Source organism: Octopus sinensis, linkage group LG5 (genome assembly GCF_006345805.1).
Source record: "Octopus sinensis linkage group LG5, ASM634580v1, whole genome shotgun sequence".
In the NCBI taxonomy this organism is placed as follows: Eukaryota; Metazoa; Mollusca; class Cephalopoda; order Octopoda; family Octopodidae; genus Octopus; species Octopus sinensis.
This window is the reverse complement of record NC_043001.1, coordinates 30,344,391-30,372,151: the sequence shown is the minus strand read 5'-3', so window position 1 is coordinate 30,372,151 and position 27,761 is coordinate 30,344,391. Positions and strand designations below refer to the sequence as shown.

At 33.3% G+C, this 27,761-nt stretch overlaps 1 protein-coding gene and 1 long non-coding RNA gene across 2 annotated transcripts; both read right to left on the bottom strand.

Annotated features, from left to right (window-relative positions):
* Positions 1 to 246: 246 nt before the first annotated feature.
* Positions 247 to 27,701, bottom strand: LOC115211656 (eukaryotic peptide chain release factor GTP-binding subunit ERF3A). Its single transcript, XM_029780293.2, has 14 exons — positions 27,382 to 27,701; positions 22,750 to 22,776; positions 20,773 to 20,946; positions 19,156 to 19,189; positions 18,538 to 18,615; positions 16,234 to 16,414; positions 15,989 to 16,143; positions 12,987 to 13,227; positions 9,002 to 9,082; positions 8,485 to 8,586; positions 8,070 to 8,141; positions 7,825 to 7,914; positions 6,229 to 6,400; positions 247 to 2,054 (listed from the first exon to the last, which is right to left on the bottom strand). Exons 1-14 carry the CDS (start codon positions 27,584 to 27,586, stop codon positions 2,008 to 2,010), a joined length of 1,659 nt encoding a protein of 552 aa, XP_029636153.1. The 5' UTR covers positions 27,587 to 27,701; the 3' UTR covers positions 247 to 2,007.
* Positions 4,844 to 6,214, bottom strand: LOC118763610. The gene is made up of 2 exons (XR_004999368.1): positions 5,867 to 6,214; positions 4,844 to 5,772 (listed from the first exon to the last, which is right to left on the bottom strand). It is a non-coding gene; the product is annotated as an uncharacterized LOC118763610 (long non-coding RNA).
* Positions 27,702 to 27,761: the final 60 nt, after the last annotated feature.

Below are 27,761 nucleotides of genomic sequence, written 5' to 3'. Positions count from 1 at the left end.
TCATTTGGTTAAAAACAATGCTCAATTTAATTTCATTAAGTGAATGTTAATTCGAATCTGGAATCAGTAACCCTAACTTCAAGTGTTTAACTGGATTCACAATATCAGTATGGAGTTTAAGAAAACACCATTCCCCTAAAATGTTGAGAACTTATATGACTGGACATATTTTCTAAATATAACATTCCATACAAAATTCAAAGGTTTCAACTATTATAAAAATAAAAAAAAAAAAAACAAGAACTGTGTTAGCTTTTAATTTTATTTTTTTTTCTTCATGGACCAAGTGTTTCCTTGAACATTTTCTAATTTTTTTTATGTAGTAAAATTTAGGCTTTAGATAAGAATATCTGCAACACCTGATAGCTCTCAACAATAGAGCCATATAGGAGGGTTGACCAAAGTTTTAAACCCAACAAAATCTTTGAGGGTATTGTTCAGAGAAAGAGAGAGGCAAATGGGAACTATAACCAATTGACATGCAAAGATTATCTTTAAATGAGACATAATCTGAGAAGATTATGCTGTGCAGTTTAGACTGGTATATTGAATTCCCCAAATTAAAAAGACCAGGCAGCATTTATCAGATCTGGAGGGAGGGAACAAAAACAAAAATCTTTGGTACTTTAAAGATTAACCGAGTTAACTATTATAAAAATAAATTTTAAATAGTAAACATGTCAAATAATTCAGGTGATTGCAAAAAGTCTTTCCCTTTCTTGGAAAAACAAATAAGGTTTCAACAAATAATGAAGCTCAAATTTTTAATAACAAGTTCATTTAATAATTTGTAAAGAATCATAAACCTCCTGTAACTGCAGCTATCACCAGTTAACAATATTAATTTCAGGAAAAAAAAAAAAAATTCTTATGGAGGTTTCAAAATAAATGTAGTATTCTCTTGCATAAGAATAAGGAACAGGATAATTTGCATAGGCATTCAATAGAGCCACTAGAAACCCATTAGATTTAGATTTCTTGCTAAGCATAGACGTTAAAAAAAAAAAAAAGAGAGAGAGAGATAAAATTGCAAGGCTTGCTATGGTTTGCAGTCCAGCTGAAGACCAAGTTGAAGCATTAGCCTCTTGATGAGAAAGGCATCCTAAAAACTGTCATCATTGAAACTAATCCGCTTTTGGATCTAAAAATTTTATAATAAAACCCATGTAGTGAGTATATGATGTAGTCAAATGAAAACATGTTTAAAGAGAATGGGGGCTAAAATGACTACTGCTTACAACCTCATAGATGTTGCTAGTAAACATTGTTTACATCAGGCACAAGGTTTGTATTAATGATACCCAGTTCATTTTCATCAGCTTCAGAATGTAACTGGCAGATATCTAACTGATCCTGGAGGGATTAAAAGGTAAAAAATGAATCTTTTTAGGATTTAATCTCACACGGGACCTCACTGAATTGGACACCATAGAGTTTGTAGTCTGGCTCTCAAAACACCTGTTCCAATCTAATAGTAAAAAGTCGATTTATGGCTGTTTATGCAATTTTGTATTGATCTCACAAGGATTACGTGAAATATGTTACTTGCAACAGCTTTTGTATACTACAGTAGTTAATTTATAAAATTAAAATACTTCAAATTAAAATTACCCCTAATAAAATTATGTACTGTAAAGTTACTGTTAGAAATGGTAGTAAATTTTTAAAACAAGAAATGAGAAGCTAAAAGACCTTACAAATGAAATTTAGGACTGGAAGCATGAATGGGGATGGGAGGGAGTGCTGAAGAAAGAAATGTCTTAATTTAGGAAGGATTCATAGTAATTTAAATTTCCTTTATTATTTCTTTATTAACAGACAGCAGATAAAAACTGCTCTCTTGCATGAATTTAACTATGCAAACATCGCTGTTTGCTACATTGTTCATGTCAGTCTTCAATTAGCGTACCACTTCATCATATACATTCCCATTCCAAAAACAGGAATTTATGAGTGTTGGCTTCCCAAGTTCTTCCAAAATACATTAATGTATTCTTATTTTCTATTTTAGTCTCTTATAACTTTCAAAACTTTTCCAATGGCAATAGTTTTACCTGTCAGAAAGAAAAGCAATTGTTACAAAACGTTTAACAGTTTATGAGAACAAGATTAACAAACCATATAAATGAAATGATATACTGCAGCAAATGTTTTAAAAAACCATGATGTATACATCAGTCAGTACTAACTTGTTAAAAAGATTACAGTATTTAAACGCTGGGACACATTTTATATACTTCAAATATATAAAATTAAGCACACCTCATAAATTCAAAAATGATCAATTTTATAACAAGTAGATTTGAAAGAATTTTTCCCCATCAGAATTCATAGATTAAAAGGATAATTCAAATGGAAAGTAAATGCATCACTTAAGGTGGCAAAGAAAAAAAAAAACAAAAACATATGGACATTTTTCTTTGTGTATCTGACAACCCTCATTTGATATTCTATTATTCCAAATTGGTATCAATTAGTTAACGTATTTATGACTGAGCACAACTATGTCTTCTGTATTATCGTGTTTGAGCAATTTTTACAGCTGAATGTCATTCAAACATGATGAGTAGAACTTATTCCCACCAGGTATAAATACATTCAATACCCTAAATGGTTGGCACACCAACTTACGGAAACTTGTACTAACTGTAAAACATACAATTGTTACTAATGACTTCTGGCATATATTTGTAATATATAATACCAATATGAGACTTCCCTTGCACATAACTAACCCTAAAGATACATATTTCTTTACTACCCACAAGGGGCTAAACACAGAGGGGACAAACAAGGACAGACAAACGGATTAAGTTGATTATTTCGACCCCAGTGCGTAACTGGTACTTATTTAATCGACTCTGAAAGGATGAAAGGCAAAGTCGACCTCGGCGGAATTTGAACCCAGTATGTAGCGGCAGACGAAATACCGTAAAGCATTTCACCCGGCGTGCTAACGTTTCTGCCAGCTCGCCGCCTAATCCTAAAGATATATTTGAAGGTTATCTTCAGGATTTTGAGTATACAAAGGAAAATATAAAAAAAAAACCCTGAAGACAAAGAATTATTAATGGCATACCGTAATCAACCATAAGAGCTTTCAGCACCAACACAAAAAATGATACAGATAAAGTTTGCATTTATAGCAGCTTCTCTGAGATATTGGATACATCAGATATGAACAGAAAGATGAAAGTCCTTCACGTATGTTAGATTGAAAAGAAATATATCTGCCACTAACTTACCATGACTGAACAATGACACCACTGAACTTCTTTTTAGCTTATAAAAAGTCAGTTTCTTGGAAATGTTTTGGACAAGAAATTTAGGACTTCATTTCTAGCCTACCAATGCATCACTATATCTTCCTAAGAAGAATCCTTGGCTTGACATTAGTTGCTCATGCACTATTTCTCATAGATTACCACAAAGAGTAAAGCTTGATTAGTTATAAGGGCTACTTAAATTGTCAAAATCCAGTTTTATAGCAATTCACACAAAGGCTATGTGAACAGCTTACTCTTCTATGTGGAAGAAAAATCACTATGTTCCTGAAGTAAACATGGTAATTTATTACTAGTAAGGTAAGTACAGTCAAATGGAAATACTGTAATGCAATATAGAGTAGTTATCACCACACACCTTTAAAAAGGCTCCTGGCCCCAGTGATAATGTCTTTACAACAAATGTTGAGTAGTAAAGGTGATGTTCTTATTTCAACTGTGATAACAGAAAATTTGCTATGAGAACGGTGCACCAATTGTAGATGAAACCATTTTTGTAGCAGTCCAAACCAAGTTAATTCAAGTAAATAAATTCTTTAAAAAAAAAGCTTCTTTTTGGACAGATTTCATACACCAAATAAATTACTAATGTGAGAGAGCAGTGATCATATATTATCAACAAAGAGTGATAAAAGCAAAGCCAACAAGGCATTTTTCAGGAATATCAAACCCATCATTTGAATATGTGTACAATTATTTATATCCATATTTATATCTGGCAGGCAGATAATGTAACTCATAAGCTATACAAAATACTCGTATCTGATTACATTTAACATTCTAAACTCAAATCTTGCCAAGGTCAATTTTAACATTCATCATACAAAATTGATTGCAATCACCAATAAAAGAGCACTACATTTTGATAGATTTGATTTCCGATTATCAATAAGTTTGGTTCAAACAACGAAGATTTATTTCTAAGGACAATATTCTAATCCATACAACATGTTCAGTTGTTGCAATTTGAAGTTATTTACTTTTATTTTTCAGCAACAGCAGCCATATTACAATGATAGTAGTGTGCTTATTTTTTTTTTTTTTATCAACAAACATGTTAAAAAAAAATCAATAAAGGGAAATAACTAAGAATTTTTGGCACACACTACCCTCATTATTATATGTACAACTTTGATTTTCCAAACTTTTCCACAAGACTAAACTGGTTTGACAACTTGGAAAAAAGGTTTTGAGGTCATACAAAAATTGGTGAAAACCTGATAAGATATACACGTTAAAATAATTTGCAATACTTGCACGTATACTTAATGTATAGATTATTTTCAACTGCAGCACATTACCATAAATATTAGGAACATTAGCTGAACAAATTTTCTGCAGTTTGTGCGTACTGAAACAGCTCTTTTTTGCTTTAGTTTACAATGTTTTACATTACCATTTTATAAATATTTCAAGTTAGATTAGATTATTTTATTACATATTAAACAGCATTTAGTGATTAAAATTTTATAGAAATTAAAAGTGAAGCATTGGGAAGTATCTACTTCTGAGTCTTAAGCTTAAATTTCAAGTTTAATTTTATAACTGATTTGATTACAACATGAACTCCCAGCAAATTCAATATTCAACCTTTGTTACAGTACTTCTATAGAATTTGAATTTTATTCTTTGTGAGTAAAATTATTCAAAATCCGGTTAATTCAAGTGATATAGGGCACTTCTCTACATATTCAGTCCCTTGTCTGTTGTAACATAGGCATTACATAACTTGCTATTTAACAAGAAAAAATGCTGAAGTTATTGACTAGCCTACATAACTGTATATATATCTTTATAGCGCTTAGCCAATTGCTCCAGCTTCGGTTCACTATTCTATTTGGAGTTAATCCCATTCTATCTGGCCTCAAGGCCATTTATTACTGCAGACTTCAAACCCTCTTCACAGTAAAAAGATAAAACGCAGAATACTGAGGAAGCAATAGAAACTGAGAGTCAAGACTATTGAAAAGGTTGTTAGATGCAATGAAAATTTTAGGAAAATAAAAATACCAAAAACGAAATACAGACTGAGTTGTTGTGGAATTCTGCTTTGGGCTTTGATCCCACTGTGCAGTACCTTGTGTAAGTATCTTCTGCAATAGCCTCAGAAGTAAGATGGAAATTGAGGGAGCTCTTTGACCAGAATGTTCTTGTTTTTGGGTGTCACACCATCACAGCCAATGTAATAGTCCATTCTGTTACAATGGCTTCTAAGCCACCACTTTTGAGGATCCTAGAAAGGGTATGGAGTTTTCTTTCCTCTTTTGACTAAAGAAAGTAGTATCATGAAAAATGCAGATACTATTCACAGAGGTTTCAAAACAGAAAATCAAGCAATGTGACATTGGTATCCAAAATCTGATCTGAGAGTAAGACAACATTGAGAAAAATTCTTTATCTTCTACATCTTTCATATCTACACATTGTTCTTATGATTTACACCATAAATCTTTATTAAGAAAAACTCAATGTCCACTGTAAAGACAAACTACCCCCCCCCCCCAATAATTAGACAAATGCACCCAACTAGTGTTAACACTTCAGATATACAAATCTTAATTTCCACTAACCAGAAAACTGACTACAGATTGAATACTTTATTCTTTCACAGTTTTCAGCCTATACATTTTAGCATCATGTCTGGATACTGAATGATGCTAAACTTGGCAATATCATCCACACTGAAAACACAATTTTTTTCCCCTTTAAACACGAACTTTTCAGAATCTCTTCCCTGCCCCATCAAAGTACTATAATAGGGAGAAACAAATTTAATAAAAAGGAAAGGAATATTCTATTTAATATCTGACAAGTAAAACTCTCAACTTATATGCCAAGTGAGGAACATTATCCATCACAATTCAATAATATAAGGTACTTTATAAATACAGAAAGATTATAGACAATATATCATATAAAAAATAAAAGCCTCAAATAACTTTACCTTCATCTCTAAGAGTGAACCGTCCCATTTGTGGAAAATCCTTGAAGGATTCTAAGCAAATCATCCCACCATTCACTTGTATTCGAGCAAGGCCAACTTGGTCTTGTTTTATAAATCTGGGTTTAAGTTGAGTTTTTTCACCAGTCTTCTTGTCAACCAAACATAATAAATGCTATAAAGAAAATGTTTGGATATATAACACAAATAAAAATTGCTAATGGTAGTAGTTTGATTAATGTAAATTGGCATAGTGGTATAAATTTTAGTCTGTTGCTGTTTGTGATCAAACACAATAGACAAATCCATTGTACATCTACCCTTTAAGATTACAATTAAAAAAATTTATGAGAGTATATTTGAACAAAAAGTCTAGACAGTCACTCCACAAATTAAACCATTAGTTTAAGAAGAGCTTTTAAAGTAAAAATTAGATGAATAAGTAAAAAAAAAAATGTTTAAGCATCACTGTAAGAAACAACAGTATTAAAACACCCTGTAGTAAAAGAAAAATCCATACTTGGAGGATACAAAAATGACATTCCAGTCTTGTATAAAAAAAACACTAGAAGCAAATATATGAAATAAGTTATTGCCTAAGGCCCTAGCTCAATAAGAGCAAATAATAAAAATTCTAAAATTCAGCAGGAGACTCATTCTGAGGCATCAGAAGGTCTGATTCAGAACCAATTCAAATTATTTCTAAATTGTCAAAAAAAAACAAGATTTTATTCAAACACCATATACTGAGAAAGAATTATGGACAAAAATTTGTTCTCTCAAAAACCCACTACCAGTTTTTAAGGTTTGGTGCATGTCTGAGAACAATTGATCTAGATGAACTTATCAGCAGGGAAGGAAGTTACTTTGAAAGCATAGCAGCCACAATAAGAAAATGGGAAAAGTTTAGGAGTTATTTACTCTGCTTGCCACAAGAGGACTCTTCAGACACGAGGGGTTATGTATGCTTGTGTATGAAGACTGGAAAGAAATGAAGCCAGCAGGATTTATTGGATGTGAAATGTTAAGTGTACATGATCAATGTGATACATATGAGATGAGGAAAAAACTGTAGAGGAATCAGATGGGTGCAAAAGAGAACACTCCTAGAAAGGACAAAATGGGTATGCATGGAAACAGCTAGGTAAAGAAGTGCCTGGAAATCCAAGTGGTAAAAACTGTGAAGAGAAAGACCAAAGATATGTGAAAACTGGCCCTCATAAAGATGACCAAAGAATGCAACAATTAGCAAGGCACTGTTAGAGAGGACCTATCCAAACCATACAAATATGGAAAGCAAAATAGGTAAACAGATTGCAAATATAAATGACTTTTTATTTTGAGAACAGGGATGTAGAAATACCGAAATTACAAGAAACATCTAGGTGGATATTAAAGGACAAGGAAAATCAAATTAAGACCGAAATGAATGGAGAACTTAAAATATGTGAATGATTCTTTATGCTGGACAAGAGGTAGATGGGCAACACCAGTTCATATCTATATGAAGAGAGAGAACTTTAATGAACAACACAAAATTACTTCTAGAAAATTTAAAACAGGATCTGAGAGAGAAAGTGAAAGCAAAATCAAACTTACTTTGATTGTTATTTCTTCTGCACAGGCATGGATATGAAGAATAGCACTGTAACCAGCACAAATAATAGATTTGTGTTCTAAGATGACAATCTGTAAAATTAAGACAAAGAAGACATACTATATCTAACTGAAGTTTATCATTCTTTTCAACATGTAAAATAAAATTCTAGCAAAAGAATTATATAATAAATTCAACAGTATAAAAATTTATATAAATTAGAAATTGACAAAATTAAAATATTAACCTGAGCATCAAATGTTTTCCCTGTATGGCATACATTATCTGGAGAACATATCACAAAACCCGGAGAGACATCCTAAATAAAAGAAAATATAGAATATAAAATTATGGGAATACTTCCACATAAACAAGAAAATAGTATGAAGGAATTAATCTGAACAGTTTAGTGTGTACTTTTACTTTGAAATTCACACCAAAAGTTTAATTTACACAATACAGTCCAAGAAATTCTAATGTAACAGGATAGGTCATATGTTTTGTAAGGAAACAAATCTGACATCATCAAGACAAGTTGCAATGTTTCGTTATGAAGCTGGTGCAATCAAGTCATACAAAACTAAAAACAAAGATTTACATATGAAAAATGCTGAAAATCAGATATTTCTGAAATGAATACACAAGGAATAAAAGTATGCTACCTCTTCTTCAACCCCTTGAAGCTTTATTTTTACATTTTCTCCAGCACTAGTGGCATCCGTTTCAATATCATCAGACCATAACTGCATAATCTTAACAGGAACCTGAAATGATAAAATATCAGAAGTTTAAATCTCAAATGTATCACATTTCATCGGATAGATGTATCACTAACATATTTGGTGTATCTAATTTTTAACATGAAAAACAGCTGTAATTTCTGCTGAGAATAACTTCAGCAAAATGATAGGTATAAATTAGATGTTTCATGATTAATATTTATCTTTCACATAAAAAGCATTAATTGTATGTTTTTAAAAAACTTAATCCACTAAAATCATCTGTGCAACCTTGAGAGAAAAACTTTTGATAAGCACTTTAAATGGCACATAAGTAGTAACACTATTCTGGACAAAAAAAGTTCTCATAAAAAAGTACAAAGTCACAGATCAAATTTCTCTAAGACTGAAACATCTAAATAATTAGTCATATCATTTAGATGAAAAAATTGATACTTACTTTATTAGGCATGAGGCATAGAGTTTGATTCTTTGATAAACTGCCAGATTCAACCTTTCCAATAACAATTGTTCCCATATCCTATTAAGAAAAAAATAAAGAAAAACATGTAAAATATTTTATTGAAGGTGGGGTATCTGACATTAACTTATCCAACCTTTTCACACTAAAATGAAATCGAGGTATATTTGTCTACCACTAATTCAGTGAAGCCAAACTGCTTTCATACTTATTTCACTTTTACATAAGTCAAATAAAACAAAAGTGCACTGGGTAGGTGGGACCCATAAATCTTGCACATATTACTGACAAATGTAAATATTTAAGAACACTTCCAAAGAAATCTAACAGGATTTAATGAACTTATATAAATATATTTATTCAGACCTTTACTTTTCAAACTAGAGCTCTGCAAAACATAACCCGAGAGCAGAATTTTACAAATAGGTGCCCATGGCAACTAACAATGACAGAAAAAAAGTACAATACAATTAAGGTGCTAAGATATACCAAGGATGATGAAATGAAAGGAATGCAATGAATAACTTCTCAGTTCAGAAGCCACTGCATTAATAGGCCAGTAACTGTAACAAGTTTTTGATAATCAACCTGACATTTATTTTCTGATAGAGTTTAAGTGGTTTTTGTATGTATAATAGCACTAGATATCAGAGCAGTTGCTTTGTAGAACATCAGCAGTTTATCAAAGTTGATATATTTCTGGCTCTAAAGAGAAAGCATAATGTTTGGGATGCAGTATTCGCAGTGTTAAACATGAGTGAGAGAAAATCTCATCAGATAATGTGATATAGTGACAAGAAACCAGCTTTAAGAAATGGGATATAAGTGGAGCCCACAAGCAAACATGGAACAGTAAATGTTATATAGCTCTAGGAGATATTTTTGAGAAGTAGTAGGACTCAGATTATCAGAAATCTTTTTGGCAAAGGACTAGAAAGGCTTGTCTACAATTTAGGAGGTAAGAGTTTGCAAGCAATGTTTTGGTGGATGAAATCTTTTAGGTGTTGCAGGTGGAATTTTTTGTTGTACAGCTCTGAGTGAATCACTTGCAGAGGGCATCTGTTATTGTCTAGTTTATGATCAAAGGAATTCCAGACACGCCCTTTCATAGTTTAACCCCCAGATAGAGTATATAATATTACATTACAGAACACTGGATGTGGCACAGCCTTCCAGTGTGCCAGCCCAGTCAAACCATCCAACCCATGCCAGCATGGACAACAAACAATAAATGATGAACCCTTTTCAATGATAGGGAAGGATTTGAGAGAGACTTTGCTATTTCTAGCAGGCCACACAACCATATGCACTTTCCATTGGATGAAAGATGTGAAGGGATATTAAGCATTTTCATATCTGTTTTGTTAGGTTGAAGTACATTATCAAGAGCTGTCAACACAGAACTGATGGAGTTCTAATTAAGCATCAAAAAGTAAAACAGCAGGGAAATGTTATGTAGACTGCCTTAATTAATTCAGTAGTCTGAAGGAGACAGAATTAAGAGGCAAAAGATGAGAAAGTAATTAGAACGGTTTCATTCAGAATCTTTGTTTGGGCAATGGGTAGGCTGTTCACAATTGCTTCCCTGACGGTGAAATAAAAGGATGAGTGAACAACCTGGAGTTGTGTGCATTGAATTCATCTTAGAATCGAAATACATGTTCAAATTAACCCTTTCGTTACTAACTTGACTGAAAAATTTTTTGGTTCATAAGACCAACCCGGCCAAGAGTACCCATTGTTATTTAAAAGTAAAACTGAACCCAAATCTCGTTAGTACATTTGTTAAAACACATGATTTCACTTTGCAAACAGTTGAGTCATTGTATCCGACACTGTTTGGCATGATATTTGAACTCGGTGAATTTTGGAAGACTTTTTTGGCATTAATTTTTTCCAACTTCGAAAATGGAGAGGAGTTTCATGCTATCAAGCAGTGATTCCAAATCTGAAGGCTTTTCAACAAAAGCACATGGTGAACAAAAATGAATCGGATATTTCTGCATTCGAAACCGAAAGCAGCGATTCTGAAGAAACAAAGTGGCGATAGCAAGGATGATTTTACACCAGAATGGAGTAAAAACTTAAAATGTTTTTATTAAGAAATTTTCTGAGGAGACAGAATCTACCAATAGTCTTTCTCAGGAAGCAAAACCATTAGACTTTTTCTTTTAATTTTTTCCAGCATGCTTGTTTGAAGCGATCACTGTGGAAACAAACCGTTACACAGAATGTAAACAAGCTGGAAAAAAAGATAGCTTGTTGTTTCCTACAACCATAAATGAAATACGGGCATTATTTGCCATAAATATTATTATGGGGATTAGACAGTTACCTAGAATTACTGGAGCAATCAGTAAGTTTCCAGTATTATGACCCGATTACAATTTGTGAAACTGAACCAGTATTTACATGTGAGCGACACTAGCAGTACCCCAGTACATGGAGAACCAAACTTTGATCCTTTATTTAAAAGAAGACACCTCATCGACTGTGTTCAAAATACATATAAAACATTTAACAACTCTGAGAGATACTTATTCATCGATGAGGGTATAGTGGGGTATAAGAGTTTGGAAAATTTGTGAAGCAAATACTGGGTACTACTGTGGATTTAGCTTTTATATGAGGAAAAGAGACAATAATGTTAGTCAGCATGGCCTAGGGTATGATGTAGTCTGGAATTTATCACTTCCATACCATAACCAGGGCCATATATTATTTTTTTTATTGATCTTTTAGTTTGGTCAAACTTGCAGTGGATTTAAAAGCCGTGGCAACGTATACATGTGCTACAGTAATTGCTAGTAGAAAAGGGCTGCCGTTGGATATAAAAAAAGCAATTAAGGGTTTGCAAGCGGTGCGACCATCTGCAGTTCCGAGCAGATGTAGGTTATTCCTCCAAAGAAAATTAACTGCAGGAAGGAAAAGCAAAGCCTGCCAGAGAGATATACCTCTGAGTTCAGCCGATCTACATAAATTAGAAAAAATAACAAAGAAAAACTCCCAGTAGACAGCCAGTTGAAACATCTTCCCAGTGTGCATTCTGCAAGGTTGCAGTATGTAGAGTGGGGTGTTTTACAAATTTCCATCACAGAAATATTGTGTGAATATTGTTTGTATATATGTATAATTAGAGTGTATAAATATTTTTCAAATTTACTTAGTTTTACTTTTTATTTTAATTTACCTGTAAGGTGAGTGACAAGTTTTGATTTAATTTCTATTGTAAATCTTTGTTATATATGCTCCTGTGTATTCATGTATGTGTGTGAGTATATTTCATTTAGTTGCTGTATTTAATTTTCTAGTTTTCTTCAAAAGTAAATTCCAGTATTTCAGTTTATTTTCACCTTAATGTTACACCTGTTCTTCTGTGCCTTAAATTCAACTATGTTCCAAATATCATATGTTGATAAGTAAAAAAAAGTTACAGTTGTTTAATGAAATTGGTTTAAATTCATGATTATTTTAGAATTTAATTGAAACTCATGAGGGGTGTATTTTGGTCAGAAATATAGTAATGAAAGGGTTAAGAGACAAAACAGTGAACAGTTGGTGGCTAGGAAATGGTAAAGAAACAAGACTGGAAAAGGAAATCTGAGCCTGAGCAGCTGTAAGTTTTTATCACTCATGTTCAAATGAGAGACGTTATATAGGCACACACAACATATAATAAATGAAATTGGAAGGCCTGGAGAGCAGAGATGGTTTGAGATCAAGTGGTTTCCATAGGGAGTATGTAGGATAGTGAACTGAAGTCCATGGATAATGGTTTACAATTTAACTGCTTAACACACAACTATTTCAGTTTGACATGGATATTTTAAGTACTCCATCATTAAGTAATTCTGACCTCTAAAAAATCTAACTATACTATTTTAATTGCAGTCATCGTGAACATTTTCCTAATATAACATAATTGAGAGTTTGGGGTGGTGGAAAAAAAAAAAAAAAATAATACCTTGTATCTATCAACAACTGGCACTCTTACAGGGCCATCTGAAGCTCTGTTTAGTGAGGGCATATCATCTAAATATTGGATTAATGCTGGCCCTCGGAACCATGGACATACTTCTTCTGATACTACATCTTTAAGGAAAGCACCAGTTAATCCTGACACTGGCATAAAATAAATATCTGTTTTTGGATTAAAGCCACATTTTCTTAGGTAAGGTATAAGCTTATCATGACATTCATTGTACCTATAAGAAAAAGAAAAAAATCCACTTAAGTTTTTCCAATCCATTAAAGACAATACAAAGCTCAAACTGGTCTAGTCATACAAGAATCACACTCATAACAGAACTGATATTTTAATCAATGAAAATCAACAGTAAACAGAAATTAAAGAGTTTCTATTGGGTTGTCCGGAAAGTTCGTGCCGATTTTTAAAGGAAAGAAAAAGGTCATTACATTTTTAACCAACCAAATATGAACCATTTTGTTGCACAATGCGTCTCCATCTTTCCTTTAACTTGAAAATACCCTCTTCCCAGAATCGAGGTGGTTTCATGGCAAATAATTCATCAAGGTATCTTTTTACAGCATCCAAGGAATTGAAATTTTTACCATTAAGACTATTCTATAGAGACCAGAATAAGTGGAAATCCAAAGGAGCGATATCTAGTGAATATGGTGGGTGGGGTAACACATCCCAGCTGACCTGCAGCAATTTTTGTCTGGTTCCCAAAGAAACATGTGGTCTTGCATCATCATGTTGGGAAAAACACCCTGTTGGCGAATTCTGGACGTTTCTCTTGAATTTCTGCATTTAACTCGTCCAGTTATGTGCAGTATTTCTCAGAATTAATTGTCTGGTTACTTGGGAGAAGCTCATAGTACAGAATTCCTTTCCAATCCCACCAGACACAAAGCAAAACCTTTTTAGGGTGAAGACCTGCTTTTGGGGTGGCTCATGTCGCTTACTCCAGGATCGCTTTCTCTGAACATTTCAGTAGATAATCCATTTCTCATCACCTGTCACAACTTGCTTTAAAAAAGGCGCGTTTTTATTCCGTTTATAAAGCTAATCACAGATGGAAATGCGATCCAAAAGGTTCTTCTCACACAACTCACATGGTACCCAAACATTGGAGTGATTTGTGTACCCAAGCTTTACCAGGTGTTCACGAACGACAGATTTTGATAGGTTGAGGCTTTCTGCCAATTCTCAGGTTGTGGAATGTGGGTTATTCTCAATTAACGACTTAATTTGGTCATAATCTGTAGTAGATGGGCTGCCTGATTGCTCTTTATCAATAAGGCTACAATCTCCAGCTTGGAACCTTGTGAACCACTTCTGTACAGTTCTTTTGGATAAATAAACATCACTAAACTGTGCATATTCCTTTACGGAAAAATAAAAGCTTCAAGAACCAAAAATGAACTTTCTTCCATTTTAAAGGATTACAGAACTAACACAGGTTATAGGAACATAAACCTTCTTCCATGAAAAGATAGCTTAAACTATGCTCTAAATGGAGGTGTAGTCAAATCCTATTTTATGAACTCAACCGTATTCTAAAATAAGTTGAAAGGTAAGCTACTATAAATCGGTAAAAACTTTCCAGACAACCCAATATAGCTAATTACCAACTGGATCGTAATCTTTTAGAATTACATCTGGCCTTTATAATTTAGTTTGTTAAAGAAGTTCTTTATATTTTCAGTTTTCAAAAATACTCAAGTGCATCATAATTAAAATAGTATACACATGTTAATAAGAGATTCTGTATCTCCAAATCTATGAAACAGTTGTGGTAACAAATTAAAATATTAAACATGCAACAAGATTCATTAAGACAATCTCCTAAGCTTAAAAAAATCCAAAGCAATGAAAAGCTGTAAAATTAATCCTTTTGTTAACCTATCTCAAACAACACACTGCCTAGGTTCCATTTACTTTTTAACCCTTTAGTGTTCAGATTACTCTGTTAAATGTAATACTTTTTCACTCAAATTGTTTTTAATTAATCATGCATTATCTTATAGCTTTGAGGTTTCAATGACGTGATTGTTCAATTTTAGAATGTCAATGTAGGTTAGGTGTTAAAGGCCTGATCTGGTCAGTTTAAACATAAAATAGGTAGAAAACTTCAGCCGGATATGGCCAGTTTAAACACTAAAGGGTTAAGTAACCAAAGATTTAAAGAATAAGTAGTAAAATATGAGTTTAAAACCTAAATATCAAACTTGTGTTTGGAGCACAACTAAATATGAAAAAAATATTACACAAATATAGAATGAAATTCTTACCACAAAACTAAGATATTTCAGTTTAATCATCATCATCATTTAGCGTCCGCTTTCCATGCTAGCATGGGTTGGACGGTTCAACTGGGGTCTGGGGAGCCCGAAGGCTGCACCAGGCCAGTCAGATCTGGCAGTGTTTCTACAGCTGGATGCCCTTCCTAACGCCAACCACTCCGAGAGTGTAGTGGGTGATTTTATGTGCCACCGACACAGGTGCCAGACGAGGCTGGCGAACGGCCACGCTCGGATGGTGTTTTTATGTGCCACCGACACAGGTGCCAGACGAGGCTGGCAGACGGCCACGCTCGGATGGTGTTTTTATGTGCCACCGACACAGGTGCCAGATGAGGCTGGCGGACGGCCACGATCGGATGGTGTTTGTTACGTCCCCAAAGCACGGAGGCCAGTCTATGCGGTACTGGCTACGACCACGTTCGGATGGTAAATGTAATTAAATTTTTAAAAATAAAATACACTTTATGATCAAGATTATCAGGTTAGTATTTAACAAAATCTGTACCCATTCATAGCAACAATTCCCTTTTTCATAAATTCAATGTATATTAGATTGATAAAGTCAAATTGCAAAGCTTTTCTACTGTTTCAAAAAGTGACCATTTGACAGTTCCCTTTTCACTGAATGCTATGAAATAGAAGCTAATATTTAAGACATTAATAACTTTTTCTACCAACATAAATAAGCTACTGTACCGTTTTTCTGACCATTCCACTGTTGGGTCATCCATTTTATTTATGAGAACAACTAAATGTTTCACACCAGCCGTCTTAGCTAACATTGCATGTTCTCTTGTTTGTCCACCCCTTTCAAATCCAGTTTCAAATTCACCCTTTCTGGCAGAAATCACCTAAAAGATGAAAATAAAATAAAATATCACAAAATGTTATGTGAGAGAGAGAAAGAGAGAAGAAAGAGAAAAAAGTAAAGAGAGACTCACAAGAATAGCCATATCAGCTTGCGCAGCACCACCAATCATATTTGGTACAAAGCTTTTATGACCTGGAGCATCTAAAATGGTAAAATGTTTTTTTTCAGTCTCAAAATATGCTCGTCCAACTTCCACAGTTTTCCCCTTTTCACGCTCCTCTAAATTTGTATCCAAAGCCCAGGATAAATACCTTTGAAAAAAGAAAAACACAAAACAGTAATATTTTGCTTAGTTAGTTTGGTTGTAACTACAAACAAAAACCAATATATTTCACAGAAAGGATATGGTTCCTGTATAGCCTAGAAACAAAATCTATGGAAGTGTGTGTGTGGGGGGGGGATATTTCACATGTGTTCGTTTAATTAAATTATAAAATTTTATAACAATTATTTCAAAATTAAGTGCTTACACAAGACATTTTAGAAATATGTAACTCATGTCAGTAATTATTCAAGGTAGGTGTTGGTGGGTGACCTTTATGTAGTAAAACACAAAAAATAAACAAAACACAGGTGCGCAACTGAGTTGAAGGCAGATTTACAGTACAAAGAAAACTATGTTGTAGGAGTGTACTCAGCACATGTACTACAGCAGTACTATGCATAGCTTAAATACTGAGATTGAAAAGCTGGGGTGAATCATGCCTACCTAATCTACAAAAAAATAAAATATTTTGCACTTTATGCACAGTAATCAGAGTAACCGTCATAATTTTATTGAATTAGGTGCATATTTTGCCATAAAAGGAAAATGTTGCTATTGATCTATTTTATTCAAGGTAGGCATTGCCTACCTAGGCATCATGTCCCTACCAAATGTCTTTCATAAAGCATACACTTCAATTATAATAACTACATCGAATGATTATTTTGCCAACTTTTGACCTAAGTCATTTTTGATCTGCTCCGTTTAACCATAACGAAGGGTACAAGATCTTTTCTATAAAAGATATTACTTTACAAAATCCAATCTAAACACTGAATATTGCTGGATGACGGTATTACTGAACTGAGTCAAGCTTCAAAAAGGTTCTTTAACCCTTAAGCATTCAAACCGGCCAAAATATTCTCCCAGTTTTATATTGAAACGGAGATCAGGCCTCTCACACCTACCCTATGATGTCATTTTAAAACTAAACAATCACATAACTGAAATCTTTAAACTACAAGGTGATGGATGGATGATTAATTCAGTACAATATAAATATACAAGCATCATTTTTGCCAGAATAATCTGAATACTAAAGGATTAATAATAAACTTGTTCTATTTAAATAGGTTACCATTAAGAAGCCATTTAGATTTAAAAAAGAGTTATAAATTTAATCCTTTAGCATTTAAAGCAGCCATATCCAGCCCAAAATGTTCAATCTGCTTTATGTTCAAATTGGCCAACTCTGGCCCTGCACACCTCCACTTCGAAAAATAAACTACTGCATTATTAGAATCTTGAAGCTATAAGATAATTCATGATTAACTCAAAACAATGTGAATAGATAAGCATTACATTTAATCTAAACACTAAAGGCTTAAGTGCATGCATGACTGTGTAGCTAAGAAGCTTGCTTTGAAATCATGTTTAGATCAGCCCCACTGTGTGGGTGATATTGGTTGGTGCCCTCTACAACATCATTGAATGTTGTCCATATTGGCATGGTTTGGACAATTTGATCAAGGCCGGCAAGCTGAGGGGTTGCACCACATGCCAGCCTGATTTGGCATGGTTTCTATGGTTGAATGCCCTTCCTAATGCCAACAACACCAAGTGTAATGGGCACCTTTATGTGCTAGTTGTAAGACATTAGTATCTGTTAGGACTGATTTCACTTGGCTTGATAGGTCTTCATTGAGTAAAATTTGGCAGAAACTGAAAGAAACCTGCCCATACATATGTGTCTATGAGACTGCGTATTCATCTGTTTTAGTATGTGCACACTGATTGTAATCAAAGCACTTTTCATATAAATGGTGTATTCTTTTACTTGTTTCAGTCATAGCGGCTATGCAATATACATTATCATCATAGAATGGCTGTGTGAATGTGCATGACTTAGTGGTTAGAGTCAGATTTACAATTATGAGGTTGATTCCAGGACTGGACTAAGTGTTGTGTTCTTGAGCAAGACACTCATTTGATGTTGTTCCAGTTCACTCTACTGTAGAAATAAGTCAAGACATCACTGGTGCCAAGCTTTCTCAACCTTTGCCTTTTCTTTGACAAAATTGGTGGCGCCCCTTCTTGACCGAAGGGGGTCTTTACCTTTTACTATAGCGGTTTATCATTACAAATAATAAAAATAAGGAAATAACTAACCATGTTTCTCTATTCTTTTCTTTAGCTTCTTTTTCATATTTTTCAAGAGTTCTTTTGTCCACCATGCCAGTCAAATACCTGTGTAGTATAAATTATAATTGTCTTGTAAATAAAGAATACAGAAAATATTGTTTTCAATTACTCTCAATTAGACCCACTTAAACAGAAACTATGATAAAAAAAAGAGGCTATTTTGATGTTTAAAATAAAAAATAATTATAAACACAGGAGGTAGAAATTCTGAGTAGTTGGAAGACACAATATCTGACATTTATATCCAAGCCATCTTATCATGAATTTCAATTTTCAGTCATTCTGAACAATAAATACCAACATTCATTCTCATTCCTTTACAACTGAAGCTCAAATTCTTCAATGTCACTGCAGTACTATTCAATTTATATAAAAAAAGTCAAAGTTAATTTAGCTTACAAATCAGTTTTTTAAAAATAATATTAAAAATTAACTTCATTTATGAAGCCATTCACCAATAAATTTACATAACTAGAAATAGTAAAATCTGTTGAGAATGCCAAACTGCTAATATGAATACAGATATACCTAATATCATAAAAATTATATTTTCAGCAATGAAAACAAGATAAAAATAAATCTTACATTATATGACCACCAATCGTGGATTTTCCAGCATCTAAAAGATGAAATGAAGGAAAAAAAAATTACTCATGGTTATAGTAACAAATTTAATGAGATTAAAATGATAGCAATACAAAACTTGTTAGTAATCTATACTAACAATATTCATTGCATTAAACAAGCTACAGGTGCTAAATTAAATAAAAACAATGAAATATATGGCAACATTTCTTTACATATTACTTAAAATCCCAAATCTTATTTTTCCATGATAATAATATAACCCATCCCCAAAACATTCAAATTTAACGATCAAATTATAATTGGTAATTTATGCAATACATTTTACCAAACATCCTTTACAGCACAAATCATGCTATTGTATCAAGAATACTGTATATCTTGGCTAACAGATATATTTACTTGTATCTCAGTAGAGTCATTATGCCAACAAATATTGGTTAATCACTTAACCAATTTACTAAGTGTGTGTGTGTATTACTAGCATAATGAACTGAGATACATCAAAATCTGTTTCAACAGAAGTTCACATCAAGAATCTTGCAAGCCAAATATAAAAATGAGGTATATTTAGCATGTTTACTTTAATCCTTACTAAAAAGTCAACTGAGCCTATAATTAAAAGTATTAGGGCTTGTACAAATCAACCCCATCTTATTACAAAAGCATTTATAATCTCATGTTTGTTAAGTTTACTATGTGTACACATATCGCTGCATGTATGAATGTGTTTGTGTATGTATATATACCATCATCAGTTAACATTCACTTTCCATGCTGGCAATAGCTGGATGGTTTCATAGAAACTCGCAAGCCAGAGAACCACACCAGGCACTACTGTCTGCTCTGAAAATGTTCCTTCAGCTGGATGCCCTTCCTAATGCCAACCACTTTACAGAGTGGATTGAGTATTTTTTTTTTTACATGGCACCAGCACGGCCACCAAGTAACTTGCAAGACAAAGACTCCTCAGGAGAGGGAGTGGTACTGAGGGAGGTGGCTTCATGCTGGTTGAAGCATAACAGAAGGATAGAGATAAATGTCTTACTATAGAGGAGATACTTGGTTACCCCAGTAAGAAGAGAAAGAACACACACATAGTTAATTTTATTACCACTATTCTATGCTAGCATGAATTAGTTGAATATGTACCCAGATGCTGTTTTACAAGCTAGATATCTCTTCTGATCCTACTCATTACCTATTTTACACCCAAGCAATGTATTTTCTTTTTACTCCATTTGAGGACAATGTATTAATAAGGAATGACAAATGTCACATTTTGATCAACACTTTTCATTCAAGGACATGGAATGTAAAAATCCCCTCTCTCACACACACATACAGCAGGCTTCTGTCCAGTCTCCGTCTAATAATTTCAGTTACAAGGCTCCTGCCAACCTGAATTTGAAGTAGAAGACACCCAAGGTGCCATTTAGTGCAACAGAACTCTTGACTATGTGTTAACAAAAAGAACTCCTTATCCATGCAGCCATGCCTGCATCTACACACAGACTATATATGTGTAGCAAGAGTGAGAGGTTCTCAAAGTATTACTTGAGAAAAATTGCAATATACTTAAATTCGATCAGTTATACAACATTTTATAATACTTACCTACATGACCTATAAAAATAACATTTACATGTTCTTTCTTGACACTTGGTGCTGCTATATCTTTGTTTTTCCGTTTTGGTTTAATGGTAACATTTTCAACTTCCATTGTTTCAACAGCATTGTTTGACTTTTCTTCTTCCTCTTCATCTTCAACATTGTCAGCCCAGTCATCAGCTTAAAAGATATTTAACAAAAAATTATACAAAATGGAAGAAATTAAGCAACATTTTTAGATAATCTAAATTAAAAACATAAATTCCAAATCAAATTAAATACTATAAAGTGGCATATGCGTTACAACTTTTGTTTCAATTTGTGCTCTAGAAATGATAGCAGAAGCAATTACTCATTTTGAGTTAACAATAGACGAGCTAACTTTATTTATTAATAAGAGGAAGGAAACAGAAAACTAACTTAACTTTCCAAACTTTGTAGCTCAGCCAAACTGGCAACTTCATTAGTGCTGCCATGATCAAAGACCCAGTATACTATATAAAATGGCGGGCATTAGGAAGGTCATCCAGCCACAAAAACCATGCCAAAGTAGACATTGGAGCACAATTATGGTGAAATTCTAACAATCCTTTGTTAGACCTGAATCCAGGGACCATCACTACAAGCTTGTTTTTAGATAGTAAGATCAGAATTAAAAAAAATTTTTTTTTTATACAAAATGAATTCATATGCCTCGCCTTCCTCAACTTGTCAGATCTTGACAAACCATCTAACCCCTGCCAGTATTGAAAATAAATGTTTAAAGCTAATAATGATGAGGATTTAAAATGTTTTCAACCCTTTCACCTTAAATCCAGAATTAAAATGAAATGGTTATACAAAATGGTTTTATCACTGTCTGTTCCTAATACAAATGATAGAAAGTAAAACCAAGCCTGGAATCCCACAGACAAAATTTTTATTTGCAATCTTAAAATAACCCAATTGAATATAAAATTTAGACAAGCAAGTAATTCACAAATGAATGAAAGTTAGAACCCTTAAGTGAAATAGGTAAGACATGGATTCAAAATAATTTGAATTTCACCTTCCAACTTCCCAAGACATTTTTTAGCAATAAACCATCTATCTTCCAATAGATTTAACCCATTGGCCACTAAACCTTACCATTTGACCATTGGGTACAATTGTGGAGTGCACTCTGCACTAAGCATTCAAGCCCAAGTCTCCAGTCAGAAAATAGCTTCTGCTTATCAGCTTCAGGGGCCTTGAGGGCATGGGTCCTGTCCTACTATCCCCACTCTCCAAAGTCATGCATTTGGCAATTATCTGAAAAGGTTAGTCATTCATACACTTACCAAAAGTATCATCTTGTGCAAAGATGAATCACGTCAATGAATGAAGATGCATAAAAAGTTGTTAGAGTTGACTAGTGCTGGTTAAAACCTGTCTTAAATTTTCTTGGTATTCACTATTTTATTCATACCTCCAGCTCAGTCATTTGTATTTATATTGTACCTATACATAGTTCTCTAGCATTCAGCCTATTTTCTAGTTTGCAGAATTTGCAATTAAACCAAACTTTATCCTCTTTATATTAAGTATTTATTGCCCATGTTTCACAAGCATTAAGATTTGAATTCTAACTTTAAAGTAATAGATTTTCCATCAATCAATACTAAACAAGATGTTAATTTTTTTATATATAGACAAACTGTTGTTTTCTTTTTACTCATGCTTCAAAACTGAGCAATCTGGAAAAAGATAATCACTACTTCAGGATCCAATTATGCGTTTACATGCATATAAATGGATAAAGATACAAAAAGTATATTTAGCATTGTTTATATCAAAAATGCTATTCATTAATGTGATGTTGCAATACACTATCTAAAATAAACTTTACATCAATTTCACCCAATTTACTGAATTACCAAAATGAATAATTTGATTAGAATTAAGAAGTTTCGTCTTTGAAACGACAAATATTTTAAGGAGAGAAAAAAAACCCAAAAAACTTACCAACATTGCTGTCATCCATTTCATCATCTATGAATGACAAAAGTTATCAAAATTAAAATTTGGCATAGCTGATGGTTGAATTAAAACAGTTCAAATTTAAAAGATAAAAAAAAACTTGGTGGCATATTTATGTCTACAAACCTTTATAACACAGTAATGTTAGGGCAATGGATTAGAGAATCAAGAGAGCATCAGACAAAATGCCTTGCAATATTTGTTCTAGCCTTTTATATGTTCAAAACCTGTAAAGGTAAACTTTGCCTTTCATCTTCTGAGTATTAATAGGTTAACAGTTAAGTACTAAGGTTGATGTAATCAACTGTACTCCTCCAAAATTTTGTCTTTATACTTAGGTTAGAAATTATAACACAGCAATGCAAGTTAGTATTTATCAGTTCATGTAGACAGTATAAAAAAAAAAGCATAAACAACACCAAAGCTTAATAAAACTAAACTAAGTTGAAATTCTGATGACCAGTTTGTTAGACTTGAATTTAGGGACTACAACTACAAATTGGGTTTCAAATAGCAAGGTTAGAAATGTTTTACGATACAGAGTGAATTCATATGCTCTGCAATATGTAATTTTCCTCATCTCCAATCTCAGCAGAAACTACCAGATGATCAAAAGACTATAAGTATTAGGTTGTCCCAAAAGTTCGTAAACACTTGTGAAAATTGAATTTTTACTCGCCAAGTACTAACAAAAACAACAAAAATTATTCCTCAAAATAAAGACCATTATTTTCCAAGACTTTCTACGAACTTTTGGGACAACCTTATATTATCATTTCAATGTCCCCTTTTCTATGTGTCAGATGGAATTTGAAGCAGCTTTCCTACAACTGGATGCCCTTTTATTACCATTCCTTACCCGTTTCCATGTAGAGAAATATTACTTCATGGTCAAGCAGGTTTCCACAGAATATTGGAAACAAACGGCACTGCTTGCTTGACAATAGAATTCATTCACAACTATTATGTTAAATGGAAGCAGACAGACACACACATATACAACAGGTTTCCACCAGTTTTTGCCTACCATATCCACTCACAAGGATTTGGTTGGCCTAAGAATATAGAAGGCACTTGCTTAAGGTACCACAAATTGGGATTGAACCAAAAAGCCACGTGTTTGGGAAACAAACTTCCCACCACCGTATTTATAGTATATATACAGTATTTATAGCAATGATAATGTTATATCTATTGGAATCTAACCCCCTAAATGAGATCTGATCAAGCAATCCCATTCCATGCAAATAGTCGACTGAATGACTAAATGCAATCTACAGATATATTTCAGTTATGCAATACCTTCGCCTGAGAACCTTACTGCACACTCATACCTGCTGGGACGAATTGTATGGGAGTACAGTATGACAACTCACTAAAAACCTTGCTTGGGACACAACTAAAGACCTTGCCGTTATATTGTAACTCGGGATCACATAACTTTACAGAGCAGTTCATTCCTCTCTTTGTTACATTGTAGTTCAGTAAACTAACGAAATACCAGTAAATTTTATTGTGTGCATCTATTGCTATTCTAACTGGCACCTATTTGAGGCTAAGTAAGCTGGAATACTGACAATGTATAGGCAACGAACACGTAGCAGTGATGAGAAAGAAACAGATTGATAATCCGGTACTCGACCGATTAGACCAGTTGTAACTCTAGTGTTCTAGCTTAGGGCTATAAACATTACTTTGAATGTTATTTCGTGTCTACGAAAATGGGTAAACTGTTACATTCTTCACTATTATATCAATGAAAATAACAGAAAAGAACGTGTTTACAAGAAAGTCATATTACACATGAAATTAAACGAACAGATGACACCTCAGAAAGAATTACCATCTTGAAATATTTCAATCTCAGAATAAGCGAGCGACAAGTAAGAAACCGGTTGAAACCCAGTTCCCCTTCCTTTATTAGAACAGGTCAGAAGTCCAACATTAATCGGAATATTTTAAAGATACGAGTGTAAAGGGTTATTAAGCTCAACATTTTAAAATGGGAATTCAAGTTCTTGGGAACACATTCATAAAATGTAAAAATCAAATCAAATCAAAAGATATTGTAGTATCGCATTTAAGATAGCAAAACGGTTGAACAGATAAGGATACCGAATATACTGGTACTGGATATGTGCAGATATCCGAGGTATTTATCATCTTCCAATTTAACACGAGTGGACACTTGCTTATTGGCGTTTTACAGGTGAAAATGGCTGACTGGTAAAAAACTGAGTCAACAACAGCAATCTCAGTAATAGGCATTGCCCAGTAATATAATTTAGAAAGAACAATTAAGACATTACAGGATAGTAGCTGAAACATTAATAATTCGACAGATGTACTGCGAAAAGCATCTAATTTTGGGTTCTTGCAACCGTAGTTTCATATACGGTGCAGAAAATTCAGATGTTTTTAACCCGAGGTTAGCCCTGACTGAGCAGACACGAAGCGTTCACGCTGCGACCATCCCATCTTTGTTTAGGATATATCTGGGATTAGATTCTTTTAGATACACGTCTGTGTCCCCTTTTTAAAAGGACAGGGCGTGTTTTGAAGGAAATATGACTGCTATTTCTAGCAGGTCGAACGACCGCGTAAAAGCCTCCCCCCCATCCCACGGTTATTTTTTTTTGGCGGCCCAACTAAGGGAATATTTTTTAAAAATCTAATGCGAGTCGATAGGCCATGTCGAAATAGTATATTAAAATCCGATTTAATATTGAATTTATTGGTGAATTTATCACCAGATGTTTTTTTCTTTCTTGATAACACATGCATCCATCAGACGAAAAAAAAAACTGTATTGTAATAACGTTCAAACAATAAAAGATGAGTTTTAAATATTGAAACGATTTATGATGTAGAAATGAAAATCGACAATCTATTACAAAAACTTGATATATCAAATTTAATTCTGAGAGAGAATAAAAAAGGCTGCCACAAGCACGATGGGAATATTTCGGCAAGGCTAATATAACACGAGACCAGATGGTAGCTTCTTCATGAGATTACATTTTTTTGACTTTTAAGTTAAACAATTTACTTGTTGAGACAGCGGAAACCATGGAAAAAGGAAACATTAACATTTAATATATGCAAACAACATAATTAAAAGCTGCAGGCTGCATAAAAAATTACTTTTCAATATTAAATATGGGAGCAATGTAAATAATTTATCACACTAAAAAAATAATACATAACATTCTGCTACAGCTATAAATTCAAGTGATTTACTTCACTTCTAATATTTTTTTAAATAAAATGTGGCGATTGCAGTTTTAATTCTTAAAAAATGGTCATTTATTAGTAAGAAGGAAAGAGACGAAAATCGAAATATATGGATACAAATGGCTACCTTATGGAATACAAAATAAACCCACGGTTTTCAAATTGAACATACTATTCTTAGTTACACGTATATATATATGTATATATAATATATATATATATATATATAAACGAGATATCATTACAATTTTAATATCTATAGAACCCAAGTTCAGACATTTGAAAATTGCCCCCTTCGGAATTATTCTGCTTAAATTGTCGACGATTAAATTCTTTAAATTACATTTGGGTTTGTAAAAAATTTTTTTTAAATGCTTTAGTAACAAAAGCACTTCAGGAATTGTCAGGTGGTCTTTCATTATCGCGCTAGGTCACCATACTTTGGCGAAATATAAAACAATATAGTTGAATTAAAATCGTGTTTGAAAATTTTCCCCAGAGTCAACTAGTCCAAGAGCTTATTTTCTGTAACGCATTAATGTATCTATCTACTTAGCGTTATCCAGAAACTATTTCACAGTATCTGTGGGGGGAGAAAAAATACATCGCGTATAAATTCTTACATTTCAACACATGTACCTGAAATTCAAGAATTTCAATCATGAAAGGTTCTAAGGACGGGGGTAGCTAATATCCTTTCGAGGGGGGGGGGAATTACTTTTAATCCAAAACCAAGTATTAAAACACTTATGGCACATTCTAAAACGGTTATGGGAATACTATTCATTAGGTCTTCGTTTATCTATACATCAATGTATGTGATATATATATATATAAATATTTAAAAAAAGGGGAAAGCCATAAATTTATTCACGAATCAATATATACTAAACTGACGTTTATTACCGGTGAACAAATGGGTGTGTGGACTTACTTTTTCTTAACTAAAAATAATAGCAGTTTGACATTAAAAAAAGAAACGAAAAAGAAAACCGTTCAGTTCAGATGCCTTTAAAAAAATAAAATTTAAATGTATTAGCAAAGAAGTATCTGAATACATATAAATGTTTAGGTATCTTTATAATGTGCCCAAAAACAGATTACAAGAATATACTAGTTGAACACAAAGTGGGTGTTTCATATTCATATCAAAAGAATACTAAAATGGGGCCCCGTATTTATGGCCACGTCAATTAAAATGTGGTCAGCATGTCGGTTTCGCTGAAGCTACTGGGAATAGCAATGCTAGTAAATCTTCAGAAGAACAGTATTTTTAGGCAGCGTTTAGCAGGAAAAAATATGTATAATAGACAAGCTATGTTGGGATATCGACAATCAATAATGTAAACTATTATCATTTATTTGGTTTGTACATTAATTTACCTTGTAGACTTTCAGGATCTTTCATGAACGAAGGTACGAATTCAGGAGCATGTACATTTTGACCAGGAACGAATTCTGCAGCATTAACATTTAAGTAAGATAAAGTAGAATTTAATTCATCCAAACTCGATTCGTTTTCAGGAGAATCATTCAGACTTTGTTCCCAGGAGTCTGGGGCACTGTTATCGTTATCTTCAGAGGCCATAAGTGTTTTTTCTGTTAAAAAGTCTCCTCTAAAATTTGCTGAACTCTGCACGGACACCGCGTGTGGATCTTTCGTGACGTCACGATCCAAATAAGAGACATGCGTGTTGTCTCGTGCCCGATTTGTAACGGAAGTTCCCGATCACCGTGTTATTTACGCATTTTCAAAATAAATG

What these genes read in the sequence shown, in the direction of transcription:
- LOC115211656 (XM_029780293.2), bottom strand. Translation starts at nt 27,586, where the DNA reads ATGGCCTCTGAAGATAACGATAACAGTGCCCCAGACTCCTGGGAACAA. An exon ending in AATGGATGACAGCAATGTTG is followed by an intron (nt 20,947 to 22,749) that starts GTAAGTTTTTTG and finishes ATATCTTTTAAG; the next exon opens with CTGATGACTGGGCTGACAAT. An exon ending in TATTTTTATAGGTCATGTAG is followed by an intron (nt 19,190 to 20,772) that starts GTAAGTATTATA and finishes TTCATCTTTTAG; the next exon opens with ATGCTGGAAAATCCACGATT.